The following is an 18,650-nucleotide window of genomic DNA, read 5'->3' on the forward strand; positions in this document are numbered from 1 at the left end:
TAACACACACATAATATTTTAAAGTTGTTTTTTATAACAATCTGACATTCAATGGGATAGTGTTGCATTCATTAAGTGCCAGCCTTATCAAGAAACATATGAGCTAGCTCCCACTTCTCATTTGAAATTCTGGAGGACAATTAATCCCAGTGGATCTTGGAGTTCCTCCAAGTTGTACAATGGAGTCTCATGTTCATATTACTCTTATATTGTATTAATCTTAGAGGCTTGCTATATAGTGAACACCTCTTAAATGTTAGTTAAGAATTCTCTAAAAAAAGTCTTCTAAAGAGATTTCATGTTGGATTGCTGAGTGTTCATTCTAGCACATCAACCTACTTAGATGTGACTGTGAATAGTGGAGCTAATTAACCATACTGATGTCATTGGTCTATTTGTAACATAGACTCTGTATTGGAGGCTGTGATATGCTCCTCACTTCTTGCTATTGATCGGCAAGTTGTGGATCATATTTTTTTCAGATTTATACTGGACTGTATCAGATAAACTCCAGTGCACTAGATTATCTCTAATATTCCCAACTGGATACAACAGAGTTGTCCAGGGAGAGGAATATTTCAGGACGATGAAAAGATTTAGATATGGGTGCGCTATATGCATTCAGCACTTTATATAATTAATTAGTGTGCTATTTATGTTTACACCCTTGACTTGCTATATTGTTTATGTATATTTTAAATAGATAATTTAGGGCCTCAGAGTTAGGATTTAATCCAGCTAGAATTTCAAAACCATGTTGTTCTGCAGGAGGATGGGTGGAAAATTTAGCATGTGCAGGTGGATTCAGAGTTGGGTGATGGAAGCATTTTAACTCAATTCTAAATTGCAGTGTTCAAATAAAGCCTCCCAGTATTTGTAAAACTGCAGGGGCTGGCTGGGCTAAGCGGCAGGAGGACATTCCCCCCCCCGGGCCGGTCCCATAGTGCCCTGCCTTGGGCTGGGTCCCTGGGTTACCTGCATTTTTTTCCTCCAAAATTTGTCAGCCAGCCCCTGAAATGCAGCCAGTTTTTTCCATGCATGCAAGAAAAAAAAATTATATTTGCACCCTTTGCATCACAATATGGTTTGTCCAGGTGCAAATTTGCACCCATTTGCTAGTTTTGCTTCTAAATCTAAACTAGTCTCTAAATGTTTAATTTTAATATTAATTATACAGAGTGAATCCATTGCATAATTTGATTTATACGCACATGAATTTGCCACTTTCTGTTCTACCGATTCTTGTTAGGTTATATTATAACCATCCATATATTTAATCAAATTTGTTGTACAGTTTTACAGTCAAATGTATAAAATGTAAGTTTTGTTTATGTAATTTGAAACATATTCTAATGTGATTTGGAGTTTGTGCCACTAACCTGGAAATGAAAATTGAGTTATGTTTTATAGAACATGCAGCTCATTTTACATGTATTTTATATGTATTATTTTAGTCTATTTCTGTACTAGTCCACTTGGTAGAATACCTATAAAGTATTACTTTTATTCTGTTACTGTCATTAATGTAATTTATAATTACTTATGTAAAACACAAAGTCTGTCATTGCAAAATATTTCACTTTCAGGATGGATACACTGCATTACATATAGCAGCGGAGAAAGGCTACTTATCCCTGGTCAACTTCCTCATTAGGAACCACGTTGACTTGACACCAAAACCTAATGTAAGTAAATAGTGGCTTTATTGTTTACATTGTAATGGCCCAACTATGCAAGACGTCATATTGAATTTAATTAATAGGGCAGCACAGTGGCCTAGTGGTTAGCACTTCTGCCTCACAGCACTGGGGTCTTGAGTTCGATTCCCAACCATGGCCTTATCTGTGTGGAGTTTGTATGTTCTCCCTGTGTTTGCGTGGGTTTCCTCCGGGTACTCTGATTTAGGACGACTTAGAGGAGAGACGGTGCAGAACTGATATGTCAGAAGCATCTAGTATTTTATTTATTGGTACTAGTTATCATTTATTTAGTGCATACTACAAAATGAGAGCTAGAATCTAGTTGGTTGTTATAGGCAACATCTTCACTTTTTCAAACCCGCACTTTAGTAAATATACCCCTTACACTCTTGTGACCCTCCAGTTTGTAGGAGTTGTGAGCTGAGTATTTTTCCTTGGCATCATGTTTGCTTCTGAACACAGAGTCAGGACAGTTGTTTCACTGTACACACACGTTTTGGCAACAGCTACTGTCACTAAGAAGGCTATGGAGATCACCAAAGCAAGAGCAGAAATGGCATCAGCAATGACAGCGGGCTCTCTGGGTCCAGCAGCTGGACGTAGATATTATTCCAGTAGATGAAATCACACTAAGGACAACCCGGTCCTTAGTCAGATGTCACTCCTTGCAGCCACCTTGTAATTCGACATTTTTTAACTGTTTAATATCTTATAGCAACCAATCAGATTCTAGCTGTCATTTATTTAGTGCATTCTACAAAAGGACAGCTAGAATCTGATTGGTTGCTATAGGCAACATCTTCACTTTTTCAAACCCGCAGTTTAGTAAATATACCCCTTGGGCTTTTTCCCAGACTACCCCTGTATGCTAGTGACCCGGACCTGTTGCTTGCATCTTAACTTGTAAAACAAATCTTGCTGTCTGTCCGGACCCCAGGCATGTCCTTGACTTTGATCACGTCTCACCCCACATAGTCCATCCTGTGTTGGTTGCTGCACAGCTAGATACACCTTTGAGCATCATAAATTGAAGATCTTCACTTCCTTGTGCCGTTACCTGTTGAAAACGGACTCTCATTTAAACTCTGCGTCTCAGACAATTTAGATTCAATTGCTAGCAGAAAAGGTGGGTTCACCACTAGCGATTGTGAGACAGATGATGACTGAAGGGCTTCTAAAGTAGATCAATGATCTTCCTTTTACCCTAGAACAGTCTCTGAAGTAATTATAATACAATGAAACTTAAAATGTGTAACAAAGAAATGTGTATTATTAAATCTGATTACAATGTTTTGACCTTGATCTAATCTGTGTTTGTTCATGTAATTTGCAGGATAAAAACACTCCTATCCATTTGGCTATCCTAAGTAATCATATGGACATAGTGGATGCTCTAGTAGATACGGGATTTGGTATTAATGCCACCAATGTGGTAAGATTACAAAGATAACCTTGTGTTTTTCTCCACACTAGTAATATTCTGCATACAATAGGACAATTTTCGCACACCTCTAAGATGCCAGAGATCGGCTCTTGTCATTAAACTCATAATGAAACACATTTTACACATATTTAGGCTCACATTGATTTTACTGTGGTATATTCCAAGACTGTGAGGAACAAGTATGTGCATTTATGCACACAAAGTAGTATTATGGGTCTGCAATGTTTGCAGTTTGTAAATAAACAGAGGATTGGAGGCAAGCGGGCAGTTACAGACTAACATTTATATTGTGGAAGGAACAGGGTCCTCCAACAGTACAGACTAGTGGTGTAAGGTTTCTATTAAACTGATGCAGGAAGATTGTGGTGTAAAACTCACCTTTACATAAAATAACGTTTATTCATCTATATTTGCTGCTACTACATTTGAATATAGGTGACCAGATTCTTACTGTACAAAACACTGAGCAGACTAGGATGCCAATGACTTATTCACCTTTAATTAATTTACTTTCATAAGTCTTATTGTTATGATCAGGGGAGGGCAAGATTCGACTCAGCAGCCTATTATGGGAAAAAAATGCAGGTGGCCCAGTGACCCAGCCCAAGGTAGCCCACTGTGGGACCGGCCTGGGTGGGCAGATGCTCCCCTGCCACCCACCCCAGCCTGCTCCTGGTTATGATTTTGAAACACTAACCATGATCCCTTCTGTTTGTATTAATTATAGAGAGGACACACTCCTCTGCATCTAGCAGCTGAACTTAAGAACACCGATTTAGTGGAAAACCTTCTTACAATCGGCTGTGACCTCACAATTGCAGACAAGGTAACTTCAAGTACTGTAGTAATAACATGAACCACAGTAGCTTCCTAAGTTTACATTAATAGGTGTGATGTGTACAGTACAGAGAAAGGTGGCGGAGGATTCAGTCTTAAGTGCAAGAGTTTTGTCAAGGTGGATTCCAACTTTGCTTTCACCCCAATATTCAGTCTCCATATAAATACTCTACATATACCACACACAGTACATATAAGAAGCACTATCTGAATGCTTTGCAATAGTTAATACAAATAAGAGTTAGCACAGGTACTTGTACAGTGTATAAATGACCGAGCTGCAGCTTTTCCACATACCATAAACAATAAGTCTGGTCAAGAAGGGGGAATCTAGTTATACCACCCATGTGATTGCTTATGATGAAAATGGAGGGGAGGAAAATGCAGCTGAGATAAGAGCCTCCTCCAGTCCCACATTTGTACAATCACTATCACACAGTCACTATATGAGGACTGTATCAGTCATATAGGAAACCAAAGCAGAGGGTCTAGGGCAGCACCATTTAGAGAGCAACATAGAAATGAGTTTCTACTAATTGTATATAAGTTTGTTCTTTTTGTTTATTTTATTTTTTTCGCTTGGTCATTACCAAACAGCTATTTTTCCCCCGTAAAACTAATGGAAGAGGGGGGATAGAAGCACATGAACATGTTTATTTTTCCACAACTTCTATTAGAAAGGTAACAGTCATAGACGTGAATGATAATGTACCTGTTGGCTCATCAGGGGCTTGCTGCATTTCTTCATATTCTATCAAGTGTTTTTGTTGCTAGGTGGGGTGGATCTGCGGTACCCTGGGCCAGTTACTTGTGCTTGACACTGATTGGTACAGAGCTTCCAGACAGAGTAATACATTCCATGGGTAACTTAGCAGGGCTCCTTTAAAACATCAGCTGGCCCAAACTAAAGATCACACTAATGGGTCCCCATAACACTTCGCAAAGGTATCCGAAAAGGTGAGCTCTGCTAAGATTTGGGATTGCTCAGGTGCTGACGGAATTCCTAGCTGGGGGTGTTTATGATGATCAGCTGATGGGGGGGGGGGTTTAATAAATAGATGAGTACTATTTGGAAAAGGAGCCTATTTGTTAATGAATTAAACGGTTTCCCATCCACGCTTCCCTTTAAAATGTTTATTGCTGTTGTCACAAGAGTGACCTTTTTGGGAAAGTGGGATGCTGTTTGTACAGGTTAACTTACGTTACCTCTGGACATATCAGATTTTATTGTCCTTTAATATATCTGTAGGCGTACATTGTCACAGCTAGGTTCGGTAACTTATTAGCAATTGCTAGACTGTTTTAATTTAGTCTTTATTCTAAATTGATAATTTGATACTATTTGACAAATTGGAAGCGGGATGTAGTTCTCTAAGGGCACCTGGGGGTAAATGTATCAAGCTGAGAGTTTTACGGCAGGTTTGAAAAACCAATCAGATTCTAGCTAACATTTATTTAGTACATTCTAAAAATGACAGCTAGAATCCGATTGGTTGCTATAAGCAACATCTCCACTTTTCAAACCCGCCGGAAAACTCTCAGTTTGATACATTTACCTCCTGATGATATAATGGACTTCTGTAAGTACCCACTTGACTGGTGAGTTGGGTACAGCAGGTGGCTGAAATGACTTCTGAAAAAATCTTCACTTGTTAATTGGGGCATCGCCAGTACCTTTCTAATTTGTCTTCAAATTGTTGAAATGTTAAAAGTTTCTCTTTTAAAATTAAGTTAATTTGTTGTTGGAAATATATCAAAACGAGTATTTCTGTGTTAAATAAATGATCTGTCCATTGCAATCCAGAAAAATATCATGCCCTGTTGTTATTATTTCTATTATAGGTTCCTAACAGAATTCTGTTCTAGCTCAGTCATGTTAAAGCTTACTAAGGCTCGGATTTTAGACCTGATCTGGGCTGGGCTATTAGATTAAGGTTACATTTAGTAGTTTTTTTGTATTTTAAACTTGACCTAGGAAATCTAGGTTACGTTGATCACTAACTCAGATGAGACTCTCTTGTTAAATAAACACTTTTCAGTTTCATGTCTGACACCAGGTGGCTGAGATAGATGTTCTTCTACTATTCAAATTTAATTACTAAGAAGACTAATGGTAGTTCCCCGTTTGACATTTTATTAAAAACGGCCTTAAGGAGAATCCAGAAAATACCCCTGCTCTGCAGGTATTTGTTTGGGAAGTAGTATTTTTCAGTATCCAACTTGTGTGCAGATATGGTGACTATAATAGGTTCCATGCAAATATTAATACTTTTGGCATACTCGCAATCAGTGGTTGAAGTGGGAGTTTAGAAGTGGCGTTATAGAAAATGTAATGGAAATGTAAGTGAATGGAATGTGATAGTGTTACAATGAACGCAGTAGAAGTGGCGGTATGACATACCACTGTACACACCCCCACTTCCACCACTGTATATATATAATGTAAGTGACTGGAATGTGATAGTGTTACAATGAAGGCAGTAGTAGAAGTGGCAGTATGACATACCATCGTGTATATATATATAAAGGAATAAAGGAAACACGGCGCCACATGGTGTATTACCACAATATATTAATGTAATAAGAGAGAGTAAAGTGGAGGAGTCAGAGGTGTACTCAAGGATAATAACTTCTCTCCGGTAGGGCTAATGAAACCAAAAGGGTGAATAGATATATACAAAAGTGACAGCACACTGTGTTCAATGCCACCAATGTAATCACCAATAAACAAAAAACTGCGTACCAGATAAAAGAACCAGAAGATGTATGAATCAGTTCAATAGAAAACTCCAAATCTGTGCAGCTGTTGCCAGTAACGTCACTCATCCAAATGTACAATTCTGTTAGGACTGTAACTTCAGCATCATAGGAGTAATATAAAAAAACTCATATAGTGTAATATTGTAAAAACTCAGATTTTACTAATAAAATAGTAAGTATCACACTTACATAAAAACACAAGGTAACAAACATATATTGGTATCTTTAGGTACTCATCTGGGATGTAATCAGAGATGTATGCATAGATATCAATCAGCTCATATATAAATCTCTGCAGCGCTCCCACCACACTAGTACCACGATATCCAAACAGATGATGGAAAGGTCCTTAGACACTCCTCAACGCGTTTCGTCTGGTTAGATGTTCAGACTTCATCAGGAGGAAAAAATAATATAATAAAGAAGCAGGAATCTCCAGCGCTTTTTAAATAGTGCCAGCGCCATCTTGGACATGCGCAGTAGCGTCTATGACGCGCGCATTGCTTCAATCACATGATTGATTCATCAGTCACATGGTTAGCTCTGGTGAGAAACACCAGACACTAGAGGAAAATTGCTATAGTAAAACCATGTCCTCGTTTGTGGCATCCGAAGATAGTTAGTAATACAGCTTGGAAAAAGTACACACAACAATGGCTAATCTCTTAGATAACAGGATCTCATAAGTAGATATAGGATAAACATAATACAGTACAAATGAATGTGAAAAGAGTACACACAACAATGGCTAATCTCCTAGATAGCAGAATCTCATAAGTAGATATAGGATAAACATAATACAGTACAAATGTAGTACCCATCATAAATTATTATATAGTGAAGTGGGTTTTATTCCTATGTACATCTATATTACTTATGCCATTGTCTCATTGATGGCATGATTCATACATAGTTTGGTTTTGAGGTTGCCTCTCAGAAATATTTACTATTGCACATCTGCACATGGAATACATGAAACGCATGTCCAAGATGGCGCTGGCACTATTTAAAAAGCGCTGGAGATTCCTGCTTCTTTATTATATTATTTTTTCCTCCTGATGAAGTCTGAACATCTAACCAGACGAAACGCGTTGAGGAGTGTCTAAGGACCTTTCCATCATCTGTTTGGATATCGTGGTACTAGTGTGGTGGGAGCGCTGCAGAGATTTATATATGAGCTGATTGATATCTATGCATACATCTCTGATTACATCCCAGATGAGTACCTAAAGATACCAATATATGTTTGTTACCTTGTGTTTTTATGTAAGTGTGATACTTACTATTTTATTAGTAAAATCTGAGTTTTTACAATATTACACTATATGAGTTTTTTTTATATTACTCCTATGATGCTGAAGTTACAGTCCTAACAGAATTGTACATTTGGATGAGTGACGTTACTGGCAACAGCTGCACAGATTTGGAGTTTTCTATTGAACTGATTCATACATCTTCTGGTTCTTTTATCTGGTACGCAGTTTTTTGTTTATTGGTGATTACATTGGTGGCATTGAACACAGTGTGCTGTCACTTTTGTATATATCTATTCACCCTTTTGGTTTCATTAGCCCTACCGGAGAGAAGTTATTATCCTTGAGTACACCTCTGACTCCTCCACTTTACTCTCTCTTATTACATTAATATATTGTGGTAATACACCATGTGGCGCCGTGTTTCCTTTATTCCTTTATAGATTTTCCAGACTCACCACCTGTATTGGAACTGGCTGCCTCCTGTACATTGGACTTTGGGTGTCATTATCCCGCCTAGTGACTGTATACTGAATAGGGTTACGCGCCCCCTTTATGTGGTATCTGTTATCTGCACAAACGTGTATATATATATATATATAATGTAAGTGAGTGGAATGTGATAGTGTTACAATGAAGGCAGTAGAAGTGGCAGTATGACTACCATCGTATACACCCCCACTTCCAACACTGCTCACAATCATATGAACAGCAGAGACATCCAATGAATGATCCCGATGCCTGCAGTAATGTTACAGAGGTTTTCCCGTGCTCCAGCCTGCTTGTAGTGTGGTGAAAGCAAATACTGGCTTATTGCGCATCCAAACAACTTTATATGGCATCTGTTTTATTGTTACAAGACTTATTTTTATTTGATTTTTTCAGCAAGGTAAAACAGCACTTGATACAGCAGCAAGAAGCAATCACACCCTCATTGTAGATATGATTATTAAAGCAGAAAGATACAACACACTGATAAAGGTAAGATAAGAGCTTTCCAGGCTAATCTGCAACTATTTGAATGTAGGTTCACTATCTAACACGAGTAAGCACTTAAATTATTACTAAAAGATTGTGTACTTTGTAAACATTAAATATGTTGCATACAATGAGCTGTGAAGTAGGGTATAATCTTTGTATGCACTAAACACTTAACAAAGTGGTGTTTTAATATAACACCACAAGTTCCTCAATGTCCCAAGCCCACTGCCTTGGTGTCATACTTGCCTCTGCCTTCTGATTTATTCCTCACATTCAATCTTTCCCCCAGTCCTCTCACCACCACCTTCGAAATACTACTAGAATACGCTCCTTTCTTAGCCAGGATGCTGCTAAAACTCTTATCCTTTCTCTCTTCATCTCTATCATCTCATTCCCCTCACCCATCAGTCCTAAATGCCATGGCAAGACTGATCTTCCTCTCTTGCTGCTCTACATCTGTTGCACCACTCTACAAATCTATACCCTGGCTCCCATGTCCTCCAGAATCCAATCCAAAGTACTCACCCGCACATACAAAGCCTTCTACACCGCCACCCCTTCCTATATCTCAAAATACTTCCCCTCATGCCCTCTTAGACCTATCTCTGACATGCCCCTCATCTGTTTTAACCACCTAACTCTCTCTCTCTTTCTCTCAATCAAGACTTCACACATACCTCTATCGACTTATGGAAATCCCTACCATGCTTGAAGAAACTCTCCCACAGCGTTTAAATCTTTAAATGATCTCTACTCCCAATTATACTGCTCACACTGTCCCACAATTGCTGCTGTCCCAATCCCCACTTTGTCATGTTCACTCCTCTTGTCTCAGTTGTGCTCATTAGATTGTAAGCTCTCTCATGAGCAGACAATCCCAACACTTTATATTCATGTCTGCATTCATTTTGCCTAGCTTGTATGTCCCTGTTTTATGTATGCCTTGTTTCTGCACTATCCAGAGCTGTGGAACCTTACAAATCATCAGAAATAATAATAGCTTTAAATTAGCAATATTTAAACTTGTATGCAATTACACGGTATGGTGCTCTTATCTCGACTAGTTAGCTTTTACACCACTTAAAGCCAATGCTTTTTTTAGGAGCTCATAGACGATATTAATCTTGAGGAGCCTGTGACGTTTAAACAAGATCACTCGTCAACGACGAGCCGAATTCGCTCAGCTTTGTGGAATTTGGCATATCAGCAGTTCAAGCCAGATGAATGGAAGAAACTGGCTCAGTTGTGGAAGTTCACAGATCAGCAGATTAAGTCCATTGAAATGCAGTGGACAGGTAAAGATGATTTGTTAAGTAAACATGTCACAATATTTAGCATCTACCTTACCCCCTTGCCTCCATATTGTTGTTAAACTTTGTCCCCTGTTGTAGCCGGGTCCATCATAAAATGTGCTCCAGCATCAGAAGGGTTAATAACTGGTGCCAGAGGGGTTAAACCCGAGCGCTAGGGGATGTAAAAATGTATTAAAGGGAATGTTTATTAATTTAAATGTATATATTTAATGTATATTTGTTAAGTATAAATTGCATTTAAAATCCAAGTTTAGACAACATATTACATCTGATGCTAATCTTTGAATGTGAGATCTCAGACTTTTTGGTGCCTAGTCATAAAAGGGGGGCTGGTATATCCCCTGCCAACTTGCGTCAGAAACTGTATAAAAAGAGCACTGTTTAACCATGTTTGTATTAATCCATATGTACTTCTGGAAGATCGCTAGTACCTCAAACTAGCGTGTAACTGTCCTTGAGCTAATAAAACATCACTGCTTCAAGATCGTGCTTTGATGCCTATTTACCTGCTGTAATTCCTGTGACCTACAGATTAGCCTAGTGGTAGCAGCGGAAGCCCCTCCTACTGTGTCTAGAAGGGCGCAATTGGGATAAAGAAAGAGGACAGTGGCAAGGCAAGCCCAGCTGGTCCCCAGCACCATGACAGGGTGGCATAGGAGGTCCATCATGTCACAGATTTCTGGTAGCAGCAGTGGGATAACCCCAGGCAGCTTTTCATGCACCAGTCAGCTGAGTTATTCAGGAGAGGAATAATTGCAGCCAGGAGATTATGTCTACATACGCCAATGTGTCCAGGGTGAACCTTGAGACTCTGTGCAGTGCTAAGGGCATTGGATATCAGACATTCACCAAACAGGGACAGATGAGAGCGGCGCTGAGAGAAAGGCTCTTACAGCATGGTCCCCCTGGCTAAGGAAACTGATGGCAGCACTGGCCAAGGCGGCTCCATAGTTGAAAACTTGGTACCAAGATAAACCAGGTCCCCAGAGAGCAGCACCCTATTCTCAACAGATGGCACCAACAGAAACAGCCCCTCTGTCCTATGATGAGCACAAGGCAGCCGGGCTCAGGATCCAGCTGTCGGCCTTAGGTCACAAGGCAACTGCAGTTGAGTGGGCATGGGTGATCAAGGCATGGTGCCATGAGGGAAAGGTACCAACCATGCAGCCCAGGGGGGAGACGCTCCATAGGGGATCAGGACTACCATCTTTACTTTGCCCTAAATTTAAGGACAGTGTTGGTAATATTGACGAGCATCTGCAAGTATTTAAAAGGACCTGCAGACTACACACTATACCCAGAGTGGAATGGGTCAAGCATTTGATGTCCACCTTGCAACGACGTGCAGTGGAGGCCTACTGTGGAGTGCCCTCAGAGGACTGTGTGGACAATGATATAGTAAAAAGGGCCCTCCTTAAACGGTACACTATTACCCCAGAGACCTATCATCAAAAGTTCTAGAACATTCCCAAGAACTCGCATGCCACCTATGAGAAGTTTGGTTTCCTAATCTGCTGCGGGAGTCTACCAAGAAGTGGGTGCACAGAGCAAAGTGCCAGACTGTAGAGACTTAAATGTGCCAAAAGCAGTTTCACCGTTGGTGTGCACTGGAGGTGAAACAATGGGTGCTATTATTATTATTATTATTATTATTAATTTTTATTTATAGGGCGCCACTAGGGATCCGTAGCGCCGTACAGGGACAAACAAAATTACAATAAAAAGGTGAGACAGCACGATACAGTAAACAAAACGCACAGTAACTCAGTGAGCTCAAAGCACAGCTAGAGGCGCGGGGGAGGGGAGAGGGGAAGGTCCCGCATGCTAGACAGAAAGCCAGCCACTTTGGAAGCAGCCGCCCAGCTGGCAGATCAATACGTGGCTGTTAGGCCCACTGGCATAAGTGCCAGGTTAACAGCCAACCCAAACGGACTGTACAATCAGGGGGCCACCTATTTTCTACTCACCCCCAAAAGCAAATATCCAACCATCCAGGTACCTCTGGCCAGTCCCTGCCCCGCCCTGTCCCTGGTAGTTATTAGAGACCATTGGAGCCCAGGCTGGAGAAGAAGCGCTAATGCTGTGGGAAAACCGTTAACTGAGGATGAACTGTCCCACAGCCCCAGCACCCCAGACTCGTGCCCCAAATCTGAGTCCTGGAGCTCAGATGACTTGTTTAACTGGCGAAGGTGAGCCTGTAGAGACTGTTTCTACCCCTGCCAGCCCAAAGGAGTGTGGCATGTCTGAAGGTGACTCAGTGGAGAGAGTCACTTGTTTGTCCAAAAGACCGACTGATATCGATCAGATGTTGATCAAAACTGGATGAAAAGCCAGTTGGCTGATTACCAATCAGACTAATTATGCCCCATGTGATCTTGTCACTCATTATTCTGGGAGAACAAAACAGATCTAGCTGTGCAAAGGGCTTAATTCATTAAATAATCCACTCATAATATAACAGCGGAGGTGTACGACCTTGTGGTTACAATATTGACCGTGGCCAGGTCTGGAACAACTATGAATGACACAGAGCAGGCATAGTACAAGCAGTCTTTACAGAGAAATAGCATAGAAACCTGTCCAGCATATATGCATCCCCTGCACAGAAAGGACATTTTTAAGATTTGTGTGCTTTTAAGTAAACCCTTCTATTGTGCTTCCTGTTACATCCCATCAGTTGTAAGCGGAACACTTCTGGCTTCCCTCTGGGACATTACAGAAGCCAGAGCTGTAACTACAAACATAACTGACATGCTATCCTTAATGATTACAGATTTTTGTTCTATATCACCAACACTTATCGACTTTGTGGGATGTGACTTTCTAGGTTTGTGATGGTGTGGGGAGGAAATAATCTTTAATAATTCTGCAATGGAAATTTAATGTTAGTGTATTTACCCGAAATGTTTGTTTTGCCTTTCCTCTTAAGGGCATATTTCAGTATAACAGTTAATGGTGATGTCCACCCATAGAACTATTGTACTAATAAACCCTATTTAAAACCCCTACCCCCATATGTGAGAAGGTTAGGCTTCCAATGCCCAGAATTCTTGTAGTTTCTGAGATACTTACTATCTGGAGTGTAACGGATGATTGTTCTGGAAGGAGACGTTTAATATTCCACTCTTTTGACACATTGCGGCTTGTTATGTGTCGGGAGTAATCAATGTTCTGAACACATAACAAGCTGCAAAATGTCAGAATAGCATTTTCACATTTCTTCTTCCATCACTGATAGAAATATCAGCAGCTATGACGGTATCTCTTAAATAGCAAGAGTCCCAGGCATTGCATCCATGCCGTTCTGATTTCTGGGGTGGGGGGTTACTTGTAATTACCTGTATATGTCTTTAAAGTCTACTAATTTATACAATTCTCCAAAAAAAAAAATAATGTAATTCATGTTTTTATTTCTAATAATGGTGTATTATCTAACAGATAAAACCAGCTACAAAGAACATGGGCACAGGATGTTACTCATATGGTTACATGGAGTTTTATTGAGAAAACACAATCCGATTAAGTCTTTGTATGAAGATCTGGTAGTAACAGGACATCCACATATGGCCGGTAAATATACATGCAGTATATATACACTATTTCTCACAGTGCAATTCTGAGATTTTACTCTTAATATAGGTGATTATGCTGCCCTCTTGTAATTTATATTTCATTTTCCCAACCTACCAGCAGCGGGGATTATTTTAGGGTTGACTGTCACGAACACGCTCCCAGCTTCAGACACTAAAATTTTGACAGCAAAATAAATAGTTTTGGGATATCACATAATAACCAGGGCGGGAGTATTGAAAATACTAACCCCCATCAGCTGTCCATATGTTGCCTATAAGACCTTGAATTCCCAAAACCATGAATGACTCATCACAACCAATGATATTGTAAATACAGAGACAATAACCTAGTAGGAAGAACAGACAATGTTTTGTGCCACTTTATAGTCTGTACCTGGAACACTACTGCCCACAACAAATTATACATATTACAAATCAGAAATACTAAGCTAGTAAAAATAACAGAATAGTTTTGGGGCAAAACTATTTAATTTTGGGCAGATATCTATCCATATATTTCCTGTAGGGTACAATAAGATGTTGAATGCCCACTACCATGAATGATTCTCCACATCAAATGATGCATATGCTGAATAATGGGACACTCAATTAGTGAAAGTAAAAAAAATATAATTTTGGGGCGTCACCCTGTGGAAGAGTATTTGGAACACTAGTGCCCATGTGTTATTACTAGGGTATTATATGAAGTTGAATTTTCACTTCCATGACAACATATGATACATATTCCAAATACTGAGGCACTAAACAATAACCATAAAGAAACAAAATATTATTTTGCTTACAATGTAATTTGTTTTTCTATTTGTGTGGTTGTTTTGTTTATTGCCATTCCCCTGTTTTGAGTTTTACCCAGTCCCCAATAAAAATAACAGGCAAGAACTAGAATGAAAACATTTATTTATTTGGAATTCCTGTGAACTATTGTTCTCCCCAACATGCGGTTCTTCTGCAAGTGTTTAATCTTTCGTACGAGAAAGTCAGTATGGGTCAGTCAGACTGTGATATCTGTTAGATGGGATTTCTCCAAGACTGAAAATGATTAACAGTGCTTTCTGTTACAGCATTTTATTTCATAAACACTTGCATTACAATGCCTTGATCCACCATACTGTAAAGTGTTTACTTAATGGAAGTTTCGGAAAACAAAAGTTTAGTGTTGTAACTTGAACTAAATAGAGATCATTTTATAAATTACTCATATTTTATTATTTGCTCGATGTCTTAAAGAGTACCACCTCGCTTCTAAATTTTATTCCACAGTATTAGATCCACTAAGGTTCTGTGTCGGAGACCAGTGTAGTTCAGGTGATGTTTACCCTCACTGCTGCTTGTAATGGGTACACCTTTGAACGGGTGGGGTACGCGTTGCCGATGCTGAGGACACCTATAAAAGAAAACTGATTTGAGAAGAAAACAACAAGAATATACACAGACTTACCCGATCAGCGACTGTCCACATATCCGATCCTAGCAAAACACTTACTGGAGCTTCTTCCGAAGCGGCAATGTCTGGACCATGCAGGTTAACTGTTATTATTATTATTATTAATTTTTATTTATAGGGCGCCACAAAGTATCCGTAGCGCCGTACAAGGACAAACAATGGCACAGTACAGGTGAAACAGCACAGTACAAGTAACAGTAAGCACTATAACTCTGGGGGCTCAGGCACAGCATGAAAGAGAGGGAGGGAGGGGAAAAGTGAGTATAGGCAGGTAACTAAGGCCCAAGAGGGTGGGCACGGATGACAGGTTGAGAGTCACTGAGGGGAGCGGAGAGAAGCGAGAGGAGACAGAGGGCAGAGGGACTGAGAGGAGGTGAGCTGAGTAGCTGGAGAGCGCAGTTAAAAGTGATGGAAACAGAAGGTAGGAGAGCCCTGCTCAAAGGAGCGAACAATCTAAAGGGAGGGGAAGACAGACAGACACATGGATGAGACGGAGAGAAGGGAGAAACGGAGACGGAGTCGAGGAAGGGGAAGAAGGGATGAGAAAGAGAGGTAGCCGACCGGTGGGAGTTTAGGCATGAGACTGGAAGGCTTTAAGGAAAAGGTGGGTTTTTAATGTTCGTTTGAAAGAGGACAGATTAGGGGAAGTTCTGATGGAGCGGGGGAGCTTGTTCCAATGGAGGGGAGCGGCGCGGGAGAAGTCTTGGATACGTGCGTGAGAGGAGGTAATCAGAGGGGAAGCGAGGCAACGATCGTTTGACGATCGCAGTGAGCGGGAGGGAGTGTGAATAGAGATAAGGTTAGAGATGTAGGGAGCAGTGGAGTTGGCGAGGGCCTTGTAAGTCAGAGTGAGGAGCTTGAAATGGATTCTGTAGGGGAAGGGGAGCCAGTGAAGGGCTTGGTAGAGTGGGGATACAGAGGTGGAACGGCGAGAGAGGAAAATAAGCCTAGCAGCGGCGTTAGGTACAGATCTAAGGGGAGCGAGATGAGAGAGGGGGAGGCCGATAAGGAGAAGGTTGCAGTAGTCCAAGCGGGAGATAATCAGAGAGTGGACGAGAGATTTGGTGGCATCCTGGGAGAGGAAGGACCGAATGCGGGCAACGTTGCGAAGCTGGAAACGGCAGGATTTGGCGAGAGAGTGAATGTGAGGGGCAAAGGAGAGAGAGGAGTCGAGGATGACACCTAGGCAGCGGAGTTGGGGAACAGGGGAGATAGATGAGTTGTCAACAGTGATGGAGAGGTCAGAGGGGAAGGAGGTATGGGGGGGAGGAAAGACAATGAGTTCAGTTTTAGCAAGATTGAGTTTAAGAAATCTAGAGGACATCCAGGAGGAGATGGCAGAGAGGCATGCGGATACCCTGGAGAGAAGGGAGGGAGAGAGATCAGGAGAGGAAAGGTAGAGTTGAACTGTTAAGAGAGATGTCCCGACATTGCCACTTTAAATAAAAATTCATTGAGGGTGCACTGACGTCAGACACTACAGGCGGACACCTGTGCATTCGGAAGAAGCTCCTGTCAGTGTTTTGCTAGGATCGGATATGTGGACAGTCGCTGATCGGGTAAGTCTGTGTATATTCTTGTCGTTTTCTTCTCAAATCGGTTTTCTTTTGTAGGTGTCCTCAGTGTCGGATTTATCGGCATCAGCGAAGAGAATACCACCGCTTTGAACAGTCGACAACTCAGTACATAAAGATTACAGCTGTTGTGCAAAAGTGACTGCTAAGGGCACCTCCAAGAAGGTCCCGATACTCCTGCGGGAGAGTGAGGGATATTTGGACAATATAGCTTCAAGGATAGCAATGAATATATTTCTATTTGGAAATTCAGACACCGACCCTATTGATTACATCATTTTTATATATTTTTTTTTCTCCAGAAAGCTTCAGATTACAGAGCAGTGATGGGGTACAGCCGAAGAAATGCATTGTTTCTTGACCCTCCCTGGTCCTGCCTTTTACCTTTCACTGGTCATGAAGGATTATGGCCTCATGTCTATATGTACAGTTTTTAAGTGTCAATTGATAAATTTTATTTCACTGTCCACTATAAAAATGTTTTATTCTATATGAGTCTCAGCAGTTATTTTATATATCAGGTTTATCACAATCCCACAGGAGAGCTTCCAGTGCGGTCTGGGAAGGTTGAGAACTACTTTACAATAAGGGATTAAGAGAAGGGATTATTCAGATCCAAACAATTGCAACCAATACAAATGCTGGCACAGGGGACAAAAAAAGATTCCAGTCTAGTGCTGTCTAGGGCGTTCGGTTCTTGACAGACCAGTCTTAGAGGAGGGCTAGCAAGAGTCTGAGAGACGTATCAGTTTATTAAAACAGACCCATCTTGCCAGAGTGAGCCTGACAAAAGAAGACGCTTGGGTTTAGCAGCTGGCTGGTTGGCAGTTTAGCAGGAAGGGGCCAACCCCACATACATTGGGTCTGAGGATTGGAAGAAAGCGGCTGCTCCTGGTCAGAATCACCAGTAAAACTGATGTCTTATCCCTTGTTTGTCTGCTTGCTGAGGCTGGTTAAATCTAGTGTATTACCTGTATTGTTTTGTGGTGGTCGGTTACTGCCATAATAATAGGATTTTTACACTTACGTAAAATCCACTTCTCATAGTCCATTGGGGAGCACCAAGAACACTAGGGTATGGTGTAGGAGATGCAGATGTGCAGACACTATAAGAACTTTAACATTTGACCATAGCTCCTCCCCTTCTATATCCCTCTCCTGAAGTTTGTTTAACCAAGACTCAAAAAACACAACATGTCACATAAAAAGTAAAGATTAGAGCTAACTGCTTGATTGCTTCGCACTGGAAGAGTTCGATCCCGCCCTCACTTACTGCAACCATAAATTCTATTTGGTCAACAAACCGCTTGGAAAGTATAACCGCCACCCTCAATGATACTCCAATTCAATTCAAAGTTGTGTGGAACCCTTGGACATCCTTTTATGAAGCAGAACCGCCCCTTTCTACCGTTTGACATTCTCTTATATTAACATACTAACTACATACTTCTTTTTGATTGGAGATGACTGACTAAACGCAACAGCCTCTTGTACCAGTGACCATAGACAAATTCAATTACCTTTTTCTTTTCCCACTCAGATACCTCCCTTCTCTTCCCCCTCAACCCCCTGTATGTCTCCCCACACCTACAAGTTTTTTCTCTTTGAATTGTATACACCTATACAGCATTTGGATATTACTTCTTTACATTTATTATGCGTTAACTTTATAGCCTCAGGTAATTATATCCTATTCTATGTATACATCTACTTGCTGATTTTACATGCTTGTAAACTTGTTCGAATAAACA

General features: G+C 40.6%; 1 protein-coding gene across 1 annotated transcript in view; it reads left to right on the forward strand.

Annotated features, from left to right (window-relative positions):
* Positions 1–17,389, forward strand: part of ANKDD1B (ankyrin repeat and death domain containing 1B) — a 62,001-nt gene extending 44,612 nt beyond the window's left edge. Inside the window, exons 9-15 of the mRNA XM_075193406.1 lie at positions 1,587–1,685; positions 3,034–3,132; positions 3,872–3,970; positions 8,880–8,975; positions 10,078–10,270; positions 13,727–13,858; positions 17,202–17,389. Coding sequence (XP_075049507.1) covers positions 1,587–1,685; positions 3,034–3,132; positions 3,872–3,970; positions 8,880–8,975; positions 10,078–10,270; positions 13,727–13,858; positions 17,202–17,260 — 777 coding nt within the window. The 3' untranslated portion in view covers positions 17,261–17,389. The remainder of the gene's footprint in view (positions 1–1,586; positions 1,686–3,033; positions 3,133–3,871; positions 3,971–8,879; positions 8,976–10,077; positions 10,271–13,726; positions 13,859–17,201) is intronic.
* The last annotated feature ends 1,261 nt before the right edge of the window (positions 17,390–18,650 follow it).

This window comes from Mixophyes fleayi, chromosome 1 (genome assembly GCF_038048845.1).
Source record: "Mixophyes fleayi isolate aMixFle1 chromosome 1, aMixFle1.hap1, whole genome shotgun sequence".
Classification (NCBI taxonomy): domain Eukaryota; kingdom Metazoa; phylum Chordata; class Amphibia; order Anura; family Limnodynastidae; genus Mixophyes; species Mixophyes fleayi.